Source organism: Diplodia seriata (genome assembly GCF_021436955.1).
Source record: "Diplodia seriata strain FDS-637 chromosome Unknown scaffold_5, whole genome shotgun sequence".
Classification (NCBI taxonomy): domain Eukaryota; kingdom Fungi; phylum Ascomycota; class Dothideomycetes; order Botryosphaeriales; family Botryosphaeriaceae; genus Diplodia; species Diplodia seriata.
This window is the reverse complement of record NW_027117312.1, coordinates 2,953,619-2,970,927: the sequence shown is the minus strand read 5'-3', so window position 1 is coordinate 2,970,927 and position 17,309 is coordinate 2,953,619. Positions and strand designations below refer to the sequence as shown.

General features: G+C 57.9%; 4 protein-coding genes across 4 annotated transcripts; 1 reads left to right on the top strand and 3 right to left on the bottom strand.

Moving 5' to 3' along the window:
- Positions 1–770: 770 nt before the first annotated feature.
- On the top strand, positions 771–2,289 carry SLS55_005873 (uncharacterized protein; the record flags this gene model as incomplete). The annotated part of the gene is made up of 3 exons (XM_066777314.1): positions 771–1,111; positions 1,179–1,652; positions 1,716–2,289. 3 exons carry the CDS (start codon positions 771–773, stop codon positions 2,287–2,289), a joined length of 1,389 nt encoding a protein of 462 aa, XP_066633156.1.
- Positions 2,290–6,404: 4,115 nt separating this feature from the next.
- Positions 6,405–6,876, bottom strand: SLS55_005872 (uncharacterized protein; the record flags this gene model as incomplete). Its single annotated transcript, XM_066777313.1, has 2 exons — positions 6,405–6,662; positions 6,724–6,876. The coding sequence occupies 2 exons, from the start codon at positions 6,874–6,876 to the stop codon at positions 6,405–6,407; spliced, it is 411 nt and encodes a 136-aa protein (XP_066633155.1).
- A 3,418-nt stretch (positions 6,877–10,294) lies between these two features.
- On the bottom strand, positions 10,295–11,686 carry SLS55_005871 (uncharacterized protein; the record flags this gene model as incomplete). The annotated part of the gene is made up of 2 exons (XM_066777312.1): positions 10,295–10,866; positions 10,954–11,686. 2 exons carry the CDS (start codon positions 11,684–11,686, stop codon positions 10,295–10,297), a joined length of 1,305 nt encoding a protein of 434 aa, XP_066633154.1.
- Positions 11,687–15,510: 3,824 nt separating this feature from the next.
- SLS55_005870 (uncharacterized protein) lies at positions 15,511–17,154 on the bottom strand (the record flags this gene model as incomplete). The annotated part of the gene is made up of 1 exon (XM_066777311.1): positions 15,511–17,154. The coding sequence occupies one exon, from the start codon at positions 17,152–17,154 to the stop codon at positions 15,511–15,513; it is 1,644 nt and encodes a 547-aa protein (XP_066633153.1).
- Positions 17,155–17,309: the final 155 nt, after the last annotated feature.

The following is a 17,309-nucleotide window of genomic DNA, read 5'->3' as shown; positions in this document are numbered from 1 at the left end:
GAATGGCTGGCTGGCGCACTATAAGCTTTTCCATCGATTGGCAAAGATGGTGAAATTTGAGACCATCATCTCCCCAGGTTGTTCGGACTGAAACACATCAACTGAGAAGGACAGTCGAAGAAGAAGGGATCTCACTATCATGTCAACAATCAATGCCGTTCCAACACCCGAGACAAAGGAGCCACATGCATCAGAGCTCGATGATTGAAGATGCAGTAGCTTGATAAGGCAAATCACGTGCCGAGCACGACTGTTCTGATGTCAGGCACGGCTAAGATGGCGACATCCAACGCGCGCAACCTCCCACCGCGATGCGGACGCGTCTCCCCCGCTCTCTCTCGCCCGTGAGCTCCGAGCGCCCCTCCCCGCGGCGGGGCTGACATATCACGGCTAGTCAGGACAGAAGCTGCAGCGCGCAGATCGCTTCGCTGGACCCCCGCTTCGCGATGCTTGGGTGGAATCGCGACATTGAGCTGGCACACTGGGGCTGTCATACGTCTTTCTTGCGTCCGGACCCGCAGCCCCGGGTAGTTATATGTAGCTGGCCTGTCTGCCATGCAGCTTCCCCGAGCGTACAGGTCGCAGCTTCCCTGGCCTTTTTTTTCTCCTTCCCCTCATCGTCGTCATCTCGTGTCAACTTGCTGCGTTTCCCCCAACCCATTGACGCTCAATTGGTCGTCAATTGATCAGATCCCCATCTCGTCCAAACGCATCACGTCTCCTACCATCAGTCCACCGTGTCTCTTCTTGCTTGATACCCACCCCTCATCATGGCCGCAACCACCAACGGCAGCGCCGTGCTCGCCGCCATCGCCCACGGCACCATCCCGCCCCCGGCCACCGACCCGATCATCTACGAAGAGTACCGCTTCCGGTGGGCGAGCCTGCCGTCGACGGCGGAGGAATGGGTCGCGCGCGCCGCCGAGGTCAAGGAGGTGCTCGCGCGGGACGCGGTGAAGCGCGACCGCGAGAACAAGACGCCGCGGGCGGAGATTGCGCTGCTGAAGCATTCGGGCCTGTTGAAGGTGCTGGGGCCGCTGCAGTACGGGGGTGGCGGGCAGCCGTGGTCGGTGGGGTATAGGGTCATTCGGGAGGTTGCGAAGGGCGACGGGTGAGTTTTTTTTTTTTCGATGTTTTTGTCGGCATGAGTTCACGCTCGCTGACGATGGGTCCACCAGCTCGATCGGCATGCTCCTGGGCTACCACCTGCTCTGGAGCACGACGGCCAACGTGGTCGGCACGGCGGAGCAGGCCGAGGCGCTGCAGGAGTACATCGTCGGCAACAACCTCTTCCTGGGCGGCGCCGTCAACCCGCGCGACAACGACCTTAAGGTGACGTCCGAGGGCGATAGTATCGTTTTTTCGGGCTTCAAGAACTTCAACACGGGCGGCGTCGTCTCGGACCTGACGGTTCTCGAGGGCGTGCTTGATGGCACTGATGACCACATCTTCACCGTCGTGCGCACGCAGCAGCCCGGCATCCAGTTCGCGCACAACTGGGACAACATCGGCCTGCGCCTGACCGAGTCGGGCAGCGTGCGCATCGACAACGTCGTCGTGCCGTGGTCGGACGCGCTGGGCTGGGACGGGCTGACGAGGAGGCCGGACCCGTCCGTCCTGGGCATCCCGTACGCCTCACTACTACTACCAACGTACGTCCTTTTTCCCCCCCTCCCCCCCACCTCTCCTCCCTCACAACTCACACACGTCAACAGCATCCAACTCGTCTTCTCCAACTTCTACCTCGGCATCGCCCAAGGCGCCCTCGACTTCGCCGCCGCCTACACGCGCAAATCCACCCGCGCCTGGCCCCACATCACGCACGCCGCCGGCGACCCGCCCAAGGCTTCCCCGCTCGACGAGTTCTACGTCCTCGAGCGGTACGGCAACTTCCACGCGCACCTCGCCGGCGCCGACGCCCTGGCCGACCGCGCCGGCGCCGCCGCGGCCGCGCTGTACGCCGCGTACAACCACCGCCACATCGCCACCGACGCATCCTTGCCGCTGCTGCACCGCGACAACCGCGGGGAATTGTCGGCGCGGCAGCGCGGGGAGTTTGCGGAGTTGGTGGCGAGCGTGAAGGTGGTGACGACGGACGTGGGGTTGAGCGTGACGAATGGCGTGTTTGAGGTTACTGGCAGCAGGGCGACGGCGGCGGGGGTCGGGCTGGATCGCTTTTGGAGGGATGTCAGGACCCATACGTTGCATGATCCGGTGGCGTATAAGAAGCGCGAGTTGGGACGCTGGGTGTTGTTGGATGAGGTGCCCGAGGTTACGTGGTATACTTGATTGGATTGGGTAGAGGCAGGCTTTTTTGTGGGAGGGCGGGGTTGCGCCCCTGGCGTGGGTGGTTGGCAGTTGGAATGAATGGATGGATGGGAATTGGAGAGAGAGTATGATGGCTTTGTCAGCAATGAAGACTACGAGAGGCCGAAGAGAAAGCTGAGCAAGTGGAAGAAGTGTTTTATAACCAAGGGCTGGATCTACGAGAAAGAATGGCCCTACGATGTCTTAACGCGGGGACCAAGGCGTTATTGTGGTAGTGTTTCTGTAACTCACTGCAATTCAAGGTTCAACCACACTCCAGAAACGCAGAACACTCGTCATCGAGGCCTCAAACGACAAGCATTTATTTATCGTCCACCAAGAAAATCCAGCATGCCGGTCGAAAAAGAATTCCATGAATGCCTCAGCAGCGGACGTCCAGCCTTATCATGCCGCCGCCGCCGCGCGCATCATCCCCTCTCGCCATCTCGGGCTCCGCGCCATCCTCATCCTCTTTCAACCCAACACAGCCAACCCAGAACTCAAAACCCCAGGAACCTTGAGCCTCAAACCGGCCCAGCTTCCTGACAGCCACCGCGCCAGCCACTCAGACTCCCATCATTTTCCCACGAGCGGCCCGTCAAAATGCGACCTGGCGGCCAAACTGTATGTCCCATACTCACGGCAATGTCCATGTCCATGCCCATACCCATTGCTTGCTTCACAGTCACTCCTTCTTGTGATGGATGGTTGTGTGCGAGGGAGGTGCGTGACTGACGAAGAGACGAACGGCGGACCGGGCGGACAAGACGTAATAGGGACTAACTCTGGGGCGGCGGTGAGCTTGGATGGTCGGCGGAAATGCGAGCGAGATGACAGAGGAGGAGGAGGATGTGGCCGTCATACGAATTTTGCGCAAAAGGAAAACAGCGAGACTCGATGAGAAGTCCGCTCGAAGGAGTTCAGCCCATGTCCACATCCTGCATATGTTGAGGGGATCAGTTGCGCGGGGGATTCTTGCATTCGCCGGCGATACGATGCGACTGTTTCTGCAAGAGCGTATGAGGCCGCGGGACGGGCGTGTTCTTCCTACGTCACTCTGTGGTTGCGCTTTTCAGTGTTGGTGGTGGCTCCTTCCCGGTCTGCATGTATGCCAGCCAGCTAAAGCTTCTCGAGCCGCGGCCGCAGCACTCCCTATCATCATCGTCTACTGTCGTCCAGTATCGCTACCCCGGTATCGAATCTTTACCCACTTCGCGTATCCCACTTCACACTTTCTTTCAGCTCGCAGACCACACCCAAGTCGCCCAAAGCTCTCTCAAAAGCAACAATGGCGCACACCGCACAGCAACAAGACCCATTGGTCTTGGGACATGACATCACAATCAATTTGGATGGTACCCTTGCGGAAAGGATGCAAACCATCAATGAAGCTTATTGGAGCCTATGTAATCGTGGACCATTCGGAGAAGCCGACGCCAGATGCCTTCAGCGTGCTTCCATGGCCAAAAGTCTCAATATCAACAGAATTCCCCAAAAACCTGGAGCAAAAAATCGTTACATCGCTGATATGGCATTTGACATCGTCAAATGTTCAGGTTTGACGGAATTGACGTCGTTGCGTCTCAATACGGACGTGGAATTCTTGCCCAAGTATTTCCATGAATTCCCGACGCTTAATGGTTTGCAACATGGCTTTTTACCAAAGCTTACCCACGTCGAGATGAAAGACATTTTTTTGCCTTTGGAAAACCTCGTCGATCTTATCCGCCGGCCAGGAATGGAATCCATCGTTGCGATGACCTGGATACTGGAAATACCTACTCGCAAGTACTGGCCACGCACAGACCCGTTACCGGCGTTGGATCTGTCACAGTGCTCTCTTACTAACGAGCAAATTGATTGGCTTCTGACGATTGCAAATGGGGTGAAGAAGCTCAAAATCAGCATCCCCAGAGCTTTGGGCCCCTATGTATTCGGAGGCACCGTGAGGAGCAGGCAATACAACATTCAAGCGATCCTGGACCCACTCAGCGCAGGAATATCCTTGGAAAAGGCGTGTGAGACTCTTGAGGAGCTCTGCATGGTCTCTTCTGGCCTCGAATTTTGGGCCGTAGGAAGATATGATGGGCCGAACTCGACCGGGCTACATTTTCACAACGGCACCCGCATCAACTTGCAGACCTTTTCCAAGCTCCGAAAACTTGAGATACCAGCAGAGTGTTTTTTCCGGCCGTATTCCGAGAAAGCCCTCCTTAAAGACCGTTTGCCACGTTCCCTCGAGGAGCTGGAGGTGAGATCTCCGCGAATTCAATATGATTCTTGCAAACTAACTATGCTTAGATTGTATTCCGTACCAACATTCACAAGGTAGCCAGCCATCGATATCGGAACTCCAATGGCACTGAAACATGGAGTGCGGCCGATTTTGACTGGATTTCGCATATCATTCGCGAGAAAAGCACGTATACTCCGCAACTGGGAGCATTGACGATTACAGAACGGTTGAATCACCCAGGGGAACGGCTCGTTGATATGACCCTACCGAAATATCTGAAAGATGAGTCCTTGATGTTTGAAGTCACATTACGGGTGACAGAAAGTACAGCATGAGACCTCGGAGGATCATGATGATGCCGGTCACGCTGTCTTTGACTCACGCGATGTTGAAGGCCAGAGGTGGATTGACGGGCAAATTCTTAGTATTCATCAGGAACATAGGAATCGGCAATTCAAATCAAGAACAACTCGTTGTATTACCCAGCTTCTTGGCTCCTTGAGTGCGTCGAGGCAAGGTGACCAGCTTTCAAACAATTGTGGTCTCCATACAAATACAGCGTCTGCTGCATTGACACCTCACACGTGTAAATGAAAGAATTGGATCTTTCCCGTACACTCAAGTAGTGGTGCTTCGACACTCACTCACCAAACAAGCGATTCAAAGATTTCCTCACAGCCCGAACACGACGCACTCACCAGCTCACCCTACGTCGACCCCGAATTGTCCGCACACGAAAACGCCGAGCCTGTCAAAAAATCATTAGCAACATTCTCCAATCCCAGGACACGTCTGCCTCGGCGGGCTGTCCGGCAGCAACTCACCAATGGTCCCATCAGCATACGCGTCAATGATCTGCTGCACAACCGCATACGTGCCGCCCACCAAAAAGAACAGCCCCAGCGCCACTAACCCCCAATGGAACCAATACCACGCCGCCGCGGCCCACCCCTTCCCGGTCCGCCACTCGCCATGATCAAACAGCCACAACCAGCCGGGCAAGCTAATCGCCAACGGCGCAAAACACACCGTCCCCGTCAACGCCAATATATAACTAAAAATCGGAATGCTCTGCGCCAGGACAAAACTCACCGCGCCCAGCCCCCCCACACACCCCAACCACGTCGCCCAGTGCACGAGCGTATCGCTCTGCAAGTGCCGCGAGGTCCGCAGCGCGCGCACGAAGACGTATTTCGCGGCGACGTGCAGGTACAAACACGCCGAGACAACCAGCCCGACGAGGCCGACGCCATACGCGGCCTTCTTCACCGTCGGCCCCGCCGACCCCAAAGACGGCGAAGCCACCCACGCGCCGCACCAGCGGTACACGACGAGCGAGAAGGCCAGGTACATGGCCGTCACGAGCGCCATGCAGGACAGCAGCGCGCGGCGGTAGTCGCGGCGCGGCGCCCGCATCTCGCTGACGACGGGCAGGAAGGCCGAGGTCCCGGCCGACGACACGAAGATGGTGGCGGAGGCGGCCATGCCGGCGGCGAAGGACGGGTAGGCGATGGCGTGGTAGCCGAGGTCGTAGGGGCCGGACTGAGGGGCGGCGGCGGGACGGGAGAGCGTGGTGACGGCGATGACGACGGTGAGGACGGCGGCGAGGATCGAGATGAAGCCGGCCCAGGTGAGCCAGGCGATTTGCTCGAACTTGCGCACAGAGGCGAGGAGGATGATGGCGATGGTCGCGATGAGCGCCCAGTAGTTTGTGCAGGCGGCGTGGGTGGAGAGGGCGTTGAGGGCGGTGGAGACGCCGATGATGCCGGAGCCGGCGCAGAGGACGTAGCTGGGCGGTGGGGTTAGTGTGGGTGGTGGTGGTGGTGGTGGTGGTGGTTGCTTGGGGGGACAGAGTGTTGGCTTACGCGATGATGAAGAGGGCGCCGACGATTTCTTTGCACACGACGCCGCCGACGTGGTCGGCCATGTCGGCGATGGAGTGGCAGTGGCCGTGGTTGTTGCGGAAGTTGCCTTGGATGACGGCCGTGTACGTGTTCAGGGCGCCCCAGCCGAGGACTGAGAGGGCGCCGCCGACGGCCCCGAGCGTGTACATGGCCGTCGGGATGGACAGGACGCCCGTGGCGAAGATGATCTTGAGGAAGATGACTGTTGCTTTGACCTGTTGGCGTTCGGTTCAGTCTCCGTTTTGAGGGATTGGACGGGAGCATCTTGTTACTCACCCAGCTGACCGTTCTGAAGTCGACGCCTTCGCCTTTCTTGAACACTTCGAAGTCATTCTCGACCTCCTTGTCATACGCGATTGCCTCTGCATCTCCGACCCCACGGTCAGGTGGCGTTTGCGCAATGTCGAGACTGGACTTTTTCTCCGACATGGTGGAAGCAAGGATGTCAAAGAGAAGAGGAAAAGCAGGCGCGCGGTGAGGTGCACACCGGCAACGTTGGAGGTGTATATAACCTTGACGATCTTGATACGGGCCGGAGATGGCGAACGCTTATGGCCAAGGCTGCAGATAACACTCCGCGACCCATCCCCACTTTTGGCATCTTGCCCAGGAAGATCGGGCATGAAGTCACCCCGTTCTTATCACCGCCAAGTCTATTTTCCGATTCGTAGTTGGTGGGGTCGACTGACAATCTAGCTGCTGTTAGTCATTCAAGTAAGCGCGATCTGGGTCCGATTCACGGTTTCTCGAGATGGATGCGAATTGCCCCGCCTGCATCGGTGGTCCCCAATTCGGGCATCTGAAGACAGCCCGGAAGCCAACACTTCTACGGAGAAGCGTCAGCCATGCAGCGAGCTGCAGAAACGAAGTGTGCTGTTTGTGCAAGATGTGGAGTGTGCACGTTGGAGGTTGAAATTGGGTTGCGAAGGAAGCGGGAGTCTCGCCGCCGCCCACTCTTCGCGCACGCCACATTTCCGGAGCATTGACTGAACAACATCCGAGTTCGGTCTGACCTTTTTTCTTTTTTTTTCTTTTTTTGAACAAGGTGAGATAGCTAAAGCTATTCGCAGTCACGTACAGATGAATATCTCAAATACCCGTCCTCTTTGTTGCGATACCAACGGGATCGACCTTCTAATCCATTAGCACTACGGCGCATCTCTTCTTTCACCGTTCTTGGGACTGAAAAAGTGGCTTCCTCGGTAATTCCCCGCGCTGGCCTCTCATATCTGCCAGCGGAGGCCCAAAGCCCGTCTCGGCCCCAATACGCTTGGCTCGCCGGGTGATATCCAGGCGGGAATAGAGGGGCGGAAACAACGGCATCCATAATCCCCACAAGTGGCTATGGGTGGCTCCACAGAAAGCAGGCTTTGTTCAAGTGACAGACAGCAGATCGCCCCAGTCATGTCGTGGTCCGGACAGTAATACCGTAACCTTGGCTGCGGGGGATCGAGTTCCCGCTGATCGGAAGCGCTGCCCGACGGCAATGGTCGATCATGACCGCACGTGTAGATAGCAGCTCAACCTTGTCTCTCCAACCTGTTCCCCGACGGGGCAAAGGAGGGCTGTGTCTTAGTCATAGCTCATGACGTCCTCCGTAATAGAAAAGGCACTATCGGCGCGAATCATTCGACAACGATTCCAGTCATGCATTTCTCTTAGCCCCATCTATTGAGATGAGTCGAAGTCGAACCACTTGTTTAGAAGCCGTAAAGTTTGACAAGTCTCATGGTCCCGACGTCGCAATGAACGACTACCGCGACCATCTACTTTGTCGACGTCATCCGCCAACACGTTCACCAGTACCACAGCAGTCCGCATATATTTTAACCGCCCAAGCCCTGTTCTTCCTATTTGGGCACTTGGAGCAAACACCTGGGCGTAGACCAAATTTCAAATCTCTATAAATACGTCAATTCACCATGTTCTCAACTACATCTCTTAGATATTCACCTCTAGATCAATCGAAACACGCCAGTGGAAGTGCTAGTGGATGTGTCTGTAGATCATGCCGATTAAGGAGATACAATGCGCAATCTTGCGATAGGCGAACATCTTAACCTCGTTTAAAGTCACATATAAGAACTTAAATAGCTTCCGAAACTGATAAATGTAATTAGTCTGAGGAATGGAATTAAGGTGCAAAAAAGCGTATTAGTCGATGGTGTGACTCTGGGTGTCCCACTCCAAACTTAAACCGTAGAAAATAGCATTCGCCTTGTCCCATTAAACACTACATTTGAGCATCTTCATCGGTTTTAGTTACTAAGTATCTCCAACAAACGGCGATGATGATAATGATGATGATAATGATGATGATGGTGGAGGAATGATAAGCCACGGTTGTCTCCGATATTTTTACATGCCTTTTCGCTGATTAGTAAATGCATATGCTCATCCCCAATGTGCAGAAGTGATGAAGCTGATGATCATCAACCATGGGGAATGCTGAGTATCAGGGATCCAGACTCACCATAGCCAGACAAGCGGTATGAGCTAGTTTTCTCCCAGGACAACGGCCTCCCCAGTTGATCTCTCGTTTCATGCATTGAACCGAAAAATGGAATGACTGCCAGACAATCAAATCCGATGGTTGACCAAATCTATCCCAGCCTCCAGCGAGACCTTTTTATAGGTAAAACACGAAACAGGAACAAGCAGTCCCAGGTGGCCTGCTGACCTCATCCCCAAGCCCTGCACGTGCGCGCTTGCTCATGTCAAGTGTCCAAACACGAGGATGGTCCGGATATAAAGCGCACCACACAAGTGCACATATTTTCCGCAAACCAACTTCGGCGTCGAGAACCCAAGCTTCACTCCAGACCACATTCACGTTGACTTTCTCCACAATCACGTCATCCGGGAATCACTTTGGCGTCCCGGGTGCGGCGGCGCTTGCGCGATGCAAGCACTCCAAGATCCCATTTGGCCAACAAGAAGTCAGCGTGAAGAGCAAGCTCAATCGTCGATGCTGTCCAGCATCAACACGAAGAAACGGCGAAGCGCAACATTCATCCATGCAGAGGAATCGCAGCCACATTGAATCCGAAGACGAGCTCAACGCCAGCTCTCCAAGTATAGCGCGAGAATGAACGCGAAGAGAAGCAGAATATCAGTAACCATACCAACGGCCCAGAAGGAGGCAGTAATTGATTTTTCTGTGGATGTTGTCTGCTGGCGTCAACCGACCGAACCACAACAACGATGGAGAAGAGGAAGAAACGCAGTCGCACCAAACACACTCCCTATTTAAACCCTCTCCCACGCATCCCCATCGCCCAATCCCAGCTGACACAGACACAGACCCCTCACTCATTCATTCGCCCAGAACCCACGACCCCATGACCGACGAACCACCTGCCCCATTCAATCCGATCCGATCCAATCAGGCTCGACCAGACCCGACCCAAAGGAGCTTCGGAGCGAGCCGAACACGACGACGCTGCAGCCAGCCAGACAGCACGCACGTATGTATGGCCATAAACATGGCAGTCCAGTCAGGCACGCCGTAATCGTATCCACCAGCTGCGACCTCATTCGCCAGAGCAGATCGGCATCTCACGACATATATCATCCGACTGGACGGACGGACGGGACCCTGGTGAAACCTGGCATATCTTGTCTCACTTTTATCTCATCTACACCTGTTTCCTCTTCTTCTTTTTCTTCGCCCGCTTTCCTCCCACTGCATTTCACATGCCCCCTCACATCTCCTAAGCCCAAGCAGCGAGCGAGTGAGCAACAAAAAAGTCCCATCATAACCTTTCGGACATTACAAAAAAAGTCTAAGCAAAAAAAAAAAAAAAAAAAACTCAAGGATATCGCACAACAACAAAGGCCAGCCACCCTACAAACTCGCCCCCTCCGCCTTCCTCTTCCCCCTCGCCTCCTCCACCACGCCCCTCGCCCGCACCAACTCGTCCTCCAAATCCTCATCCCAGATCCACCCCATCCGATCCCTCAAATTCTCCGCAATCTTCCCGACATCGTCCTCGCACCCCGGGAGCTCGAAATCGTACAACCTGCCCGCCTCATTGCTCGTCGTCACCAACCGATGCGTGCGATCCAACCTCACCTTCTCAAAAGCGTCGAAAGCGTCTTGAATGACACCACCACTCTTCGCGACATCCCCCAGCAACACGGCCATCAGCCACGCGTCCTCGACGGCCATGCCAGCGCCGGATCCCTGGTGCGGGGTGGTGGCGTGCGCGGCGTCGCCGATGAGGCAGATGCGGTCGCGCGTGTAGCGCGGGGCGGGCGGGTGCTCGAACAGCGCCCAGATGTCCGTCTTCTGCATGAGCGACATGATGTCGCGGACGTGCTTGGACCACCCCGCGAAGTCGGCGAGGAGCGCGTCCTTTGTCGTCGGGATGACCCAGGACGGGTTGTCCCAGGTTTTGCTGCTGGCGAAGGCGACGACTGTGGGATTGGCGAGAAAAAAGGAGGTTAGTGGATTGGATGCGGGGAGAGGAGGGAGAGGAGGGAGGAAGAGAGAAAAAGGCATACCGTTCATGGTGGCGCCGTGCTCGATGGGGAAGGTCAGCACGTGGCCGTGGTAGCCCAGGTACATCTGGCTGTTGCGGGCCAGCTCGTCGCCCAGCAGCGCGGCGGCCTTGTCCATGGGGATCAGGCCGCGGTAGGCGTACTTGCCGCTGAAGCGGGCCTTTGCGGCGGGGTGGTCGTCGCCGAGGACGATCTGGCGCGTGCGGCTCTTGATGCCGTCGCAGCCGACGACGGCCGAGTGCACCGCCTCGCTGCCGTCCAGAAAGTGCAGCTTCACGTCGCCGCTCTCCAGCGTCTCGATGCGGTCCAGCCGCTTGCCGAACTTGGCGACGTCGTCGGGCACCAGCTTGACCATCTCGTCGAGGAAGTGGGCGCGGTGCACGGCGGCCTGGCCGGCGGGGCCCGGCAGCGTGTGGATCAGCTCGCCCTGGTTGGCGTCGGCGTGGCTGCCGCCGTGGCCCATGCCGCGCCGGAAGTCGAACCAGACGTGCTTCTTGCTGTCCCACTGGTTGAAGGTGGCCACCCTCTCGAAGCCCGAGCGCACCTCGGGGGCGATGAGCGACATGGCGCGCGCGGCGTTGGCCCCGAATGCGACACCCGCGCCTATCTCGCCGAAGGCGTGGGCCGACTCGTACAGGGTGACCTTGACGTTTTGGCGCAGCAGGCCGATGGTGAGGGTGAGGCCGGCGATGCCGCCGCCGACGACGGCGATGTCGAAGCTGTGGTCGGTCGACATGTTGGGGGTGGTGTCGGGAGTCGGGGAGGAGGAGCTGGGAGAAATGAGGGGTCTGGAGAAGATGCGGGGTATCTCTGGTGTGGTGGACGAGGGCAGCTCCGGCGGCAATGGGCAGTTATAAACACGGGCTTCGTACGAGGAGCGTGGTGAGGGAGCTCGGTCAGGGACATATAGTCTGCTATGGTTGGTGAAATTCGTCGGATGAGGGCTGCGGGTATGGGGTACGGAGGCGCGCACCCTGCACTATGACGCCGAGAGTGCGCTCGTCCCCCGACCCCAGCTCGGCCGGTCGCGACGCGTCTGCAGCTGTTCACATGGCGGTCGAGAGTAGCAGCCGGCAGTGCGCGGGAGTGGCGAGCGAGCGGGGCGGCGAGGCGCGTCGTGCGAGGATGCGTCGGCGGGAGTGGATGCGTCGTCGATTGAGGTGTCAGTGTTCGTGGATGATGTGCGTCGGATCCCGCACCCAGACGGCCTCCGGCGAGCCGCAGCAACCCAAGCCGCCGCCTTTCACGTGCGCGCGCAAAGCCACACCACTGCGGCGCTCTGTCCCGCACTGTATAACCGAGAGTGAAACACCCAGCAGCAACCCGAGCTACACTCGCGGGACCTAACTCCGTAGTCGCCAGAGTAGCCATGAACGACGCCTTCGATTGGCGGACCCGCGCCCGGACGTAACGGTGGGATCATGGCCGCCGTCAGCTAAGTAATGGCGCGGGGTATCGTTTGCCGTCGTCCAACCTGCCCTCTTCCTCAACGCTTCCTCAGCTTCTCCATCAGTCGCTACTCCAACATCCCATCATCCGCAATTGCATCGTCCGAGCCGCCCGCACACACAATCGCCCACGAGCCTCTGCCGAGCCGGCCCCGAAGCCCCGTCTCGACCCATCCCGACCCATTCGCGGCCCCATCCACGGCCCCAGGAAGCTTCTGTTGTTTCCCGCTCCCAAGCTTTAGTCGAAGCTTTCGGATATTGCAGATCGTCGGTTTCGTACGAGTTGCTGCTGCGCATCGACCAGCCTCCACGTCTGAGCACCGTTTTCGTCCCGCGCCGCCATGGGAGATATTCCAGCGTCCGATGTCGATGCCGCTCGCCGTGATCCCCCAACCACCGACACCCGCGAGCGGGAAGTCACAGTTCTCGTTACTGGCTTTGGTGTAAGTCATCTCATCTCCGACTCGACTTTGTATCTCCCGTCGGTCTGATTCCGGCCTTTGTTTCCTTCCCGTCTCCACTCTTTCCCTCCAATACGTCACCACAAACACCGCACCGGCAGTCGAAGCCGTCCTACCACCACGTGCCGATCCAGCCCTCCCACCACCACCCCCTCCGTCACCACACTCCTCCCCCCTCAAGAAAGAAAAAAAAAAAGAAAGACCACACCCAAAGCTAACCACCCACCCCCCGCCTCCCCCCTTCGCGCCCACAACAGCCCTTCCTCACCACGCACCCCATAAACCCATCATGGGAAATCGCCCGCGCGCTCCCCCCCACGCTCCGCCTCCCCCCGTCCCCCTCATCCCCCCGCACCACGACCATCACCATCACCGCCCCCTCCCCCCCCTCCCCCCTCCGCGTCTCCTACCACCCCACCGCCACCGCCCTCCCGCACCTCCTCTCCTCCCTCCGCCCCGACCTCGTCCTGCACATCGGCCTCGCCGCCGGCCGCGACTTCTTCGCCGTCGAGCGCAGCGCCCAGCGCACCGCCGGCGGCGGGTACGCGCGCAACGCCGACGTCGACGCCCGCCGGTGGACGGTGGCGGAGAGCGATGCGAAGTGGCCGCCGGACGCGTTTCCCGAGCGGTTGGAGACGGGGTTGGGGTTTGAGGGGGTGTGGGAGGGGTGGCGGGGGGGCTGTGTTGATGGGGGGGTGGAGGGCGTGGTGGACGGGGCGGAGGAGGCCGGGGGGGAGGGGAAAGGGGGGAGGAGGAGAGTGGAGATTCGGCCGTACGATAGTGTGGGGGGGTATCTTTGCGGGTTTAGCTATTATACGAGCTTGGCGTGGTTTTGGGCCAGGGAGAGGGAGGGTGAGAGGGAAGGCGAGGTCGAGAGGCCGGTGCTGTTTTTGCATGTGCCTGCGTGTCCTGAGGAGGTGGATGTGGTGCAGGGGAGGGAGATTACGGAGGAGTTGATTAAGGCGATGGTGAAGTGTTGGGTGGCGCAGAAGGAGAGGTTGGAGAAGGCGGGGGAGATGGGGGTGGAGGCGGAGGCGGCGGCGGCGGCGGCTGCGTAGGGGTGGTTCGTGAGCTGGTTGGATGGTTCCCGTTGGGTGCTTTCTGGGGCATGGGGCGCGTGACGTAGATGGCTTTCTTGTTTCTGCATAAATACTGTCTGGGATTCTGTTGTGAACTCTTCTCGTGCAATCCACTCCTATTTAAAGGTTCATAACTTACAGTCCAAACAGAGACTGCAACGTTACTGTGGTTCGCGGCCGTTCTTCCGAATTATGTGCAAGATACAGAAGTCTCGCCAAGATATGACACAACTCCATGCTTTGCTCATCATTTCGTAGTTCGTCAGCACTATGGTCGTTCAAATACGAACACCAATGTCATGTAGCACTGCTGACGAGCGTCATCATTATAATCTTCAGGGTTTTCAGCGCGAGGCCTGCTGATCTTGCAAACTCGCTTTTGGCGAAACGAGCCACGACAGGAAAAGTAGTTTTTCCAAGGATTCCCTGGTAGTGCGATGATTACACAGAGACGCGATTGAGGCGAGTGAGGAAGAAGCTGACGAATATGGCTTATATGCATTTGCTCTCCGTACGTTGCCCATTGTTGTGGAAAATGTACTCAGGTGATCCTAGGCATTGAGCTCCAATCGCTGCAGCTGGATGCTCACTGTGGCACGCGATGAGATTCACGCTTCGTGGCCATCTGATATTGACAGCCTGGGGGCATGTGATGCCTTAGAAATGCTGCCAACCGAAGTGTATATAAAGTAATGTACTATTTGGTTGACATATACGCGTATCAAGCATGGATATTCAATATATCCGAACCTCAACGGATGGTACACTGGCGGCCCTTCCTTCCATAATTGCCATATGCAACCTCGCGGGTTTGGTGGCATAGGTTATTCCTCGTGTTCAGCATTTCCGTGATGTACCTGAGTCAGCGTTGATCAGATGTGGAGCCCATCAGCATGATGTGTTTTTTTGCACATCAGTATCATTATCACCATCATCGTCACCATCATCATCTCTCGCTGGCTTACTAGTGAGGGCGTGCAAATGGGAAACCTCTTTCGGAAAACTAAGCCCTGGCAGAAGCGCCCCAAACCGCAAGTGCCGATTGCCCGCTTCTTGTTCGATGCGAACAGACTGTGGAAATCTTTTCGTGATGAACAGAAGGAGAAAGTTGCCGAAGAGAAATCTTGTAAACTCTTTAGTTTGTCTTGCCTCTTGTCAGAACATGTGCCCAGCTGATCATGTGCAACGATCCTGATATGAACCAAGACGGGCGCCTGTGACCATGACCAAGATATTCACATCTCAAGGCTGAGCTCACTCTCAGACAGAACAGGCGGAAGCCGGGTAATCAGACAACGGGTGATGCTATTTGGACGGAGGACAGATGAACGAACAGACGAAGTTTGGATCAGGAATGTGTTGCTTGTTTTTGTCGTCAAAGCTTAGATACATCTCTAAGTGCGCCCCTCCCGTATGTGCATTGTTGCCTCCCACCTCCCATCGACGCAGGAGGTTCATCCGTAACCATTCCACCCAAAAAAAAAAAAAAAAAGGCAGCAGCAGCAGCAACAGCAACACAGACGATAAAAAGACAGAGGCATCTCCCCATACCCATCACCCCACCCGCAACCCTCACTCGCCCCACGACGCCACCGTACTCAACGGACTCGCAACCAACATCTGAATCTCCTCCATGCCCGGATACAGCTCCTTAATCTTCTCAAACTTCTGATTCAAGATCCTCTTATGCTTCGGATCGATGCGGGGGAAGGAAAACAGAAACTTCTTCAGGAACAAGACGTCGTCGACGCGCTGCAGCGTGTCCTCGGTGGGCGCCTGCGGCAGGTTGATGACGACGTCGAGGATGGAGTTCGTGATCTCGAACAGCTTGTGCAGGATGCCGCTGCCGTGGATGCCGACGGCCTGGGGCGACAGGTGGGTGATGCACAGGCGCAGCTCGCTCGACAGCCGCAGCGGCATCGTGAGGGACAGGTGGTGCGTTTCCGCACCGGGATCCCCGCCGCCGCCATCTTCCAGCGCGCCGCACGCCGACGACGACGGGCACGGCGGATGCGGATGCGGCTGCGGCAGCTCCGCCGGGACGTCGATGGCCAGCAGCACGCTCGAGATGGCCATCTGCCACAGCATGGTGCGCAGCCACTGGCGGGTGATGAGGATGTCGGCCTGCTGCATGGCGGGGAGGGCGGCGAGCTCGGAGCGGGGCCAGCGCTCGTCGTCGAGCTGGCGGTGCTTTGCGTTGATCCAGGCGGACGGGATGCGGGAGCGGTCGCCGCGCCAGTAGTCGACGAACTGGCGGTCAATCAGCAAAAACGTCTGGATGATGTAGTTCCAGCCGTGCTGGATGGCCGGCGACATGGACGGGTCGTGCGCCGGGGGGCCCGGCAAAGGGTCCAGCAGCACCGGCTCCCAGTCCGTCAGCGCCGAGAAGCGCTCGTGGATGAAGCATTCCCAGTACGCGCGCTGCCACTTGGCCCGCTCGGAGGCGCTGAGGCTGCTCAACGGCCCCGCGCCGCTGTCGTCGTCCATGTGCATCATCTTGACGAGCGATTGCGCCTCGCGCAGGTGCAGCAGCGCGAGGTCCGTCTGCTGCAGCCCCATCAGGCAGATCTCGATGAAGATGCTGGTCATGACTTGCAGCGGGGTCGGCTTGAGCGCGAGGTGGAAGCGCGGGCGGTGGTCGAAGCAGCGCTGGACGAGGGTCGCTATCTGCTCGCGGATGCCGGGCATGCATTGCAGGAAGTCGACGCGGGCGAGGTTGATGGTGACGGCGGCGAAGATGTACAGGAAGGAGATGGCCTCGTCGTCCGTATTCATGCGCTGGACGCAGGCGTGGACGTCGGCTTCGGTGACGACCGGACTCACGGGGTAGACGTCTGAGAGGTACTCGGGAAGCAGGTCGAGGAAGAACGAAGGGTCCGGATGTCCCGTGGCAGAGGGCCGAGAGATGGCAAGAGTCGTGGCCGAGGTTGGACTCAGAGCAGAGGTGGGCGCGGGGGTTGGAGCGGGGGCGACTTCGAGGGGCGTGTTGGGGGAATGCGACTTGCTCGTGCTCTTGCGGTAGGACTGGATGACGGCACCCCTGCCTTGGGCATGTTTCCTGGAGGAGCCCCGGGTGGGCGAGGTGTAGATGCACTTGAGGTTCAGATGCGAGCACTGCTGGCAGCGCGGCTGGCCGTTGCAGCGGACCTTGCGGCGGCGGCACGCATCGCAGGCCTGCTGGGAGCGTCGTTGGTTGGCAGCCGCGGCGGGATCCATGGTTGACACATGTGGGGCAGCATGGCTGGTGGTGAGAAGGGTTTTGGCAGGTGGGTTAAATAGCGCGCGTCATCCTTGGCATTCCTTCCCAGGGCTGCTCCCGCACTGCGCTAACCCGGCCGGGAAACGCCTCGGCTGTGCCTTGCACAATGGGT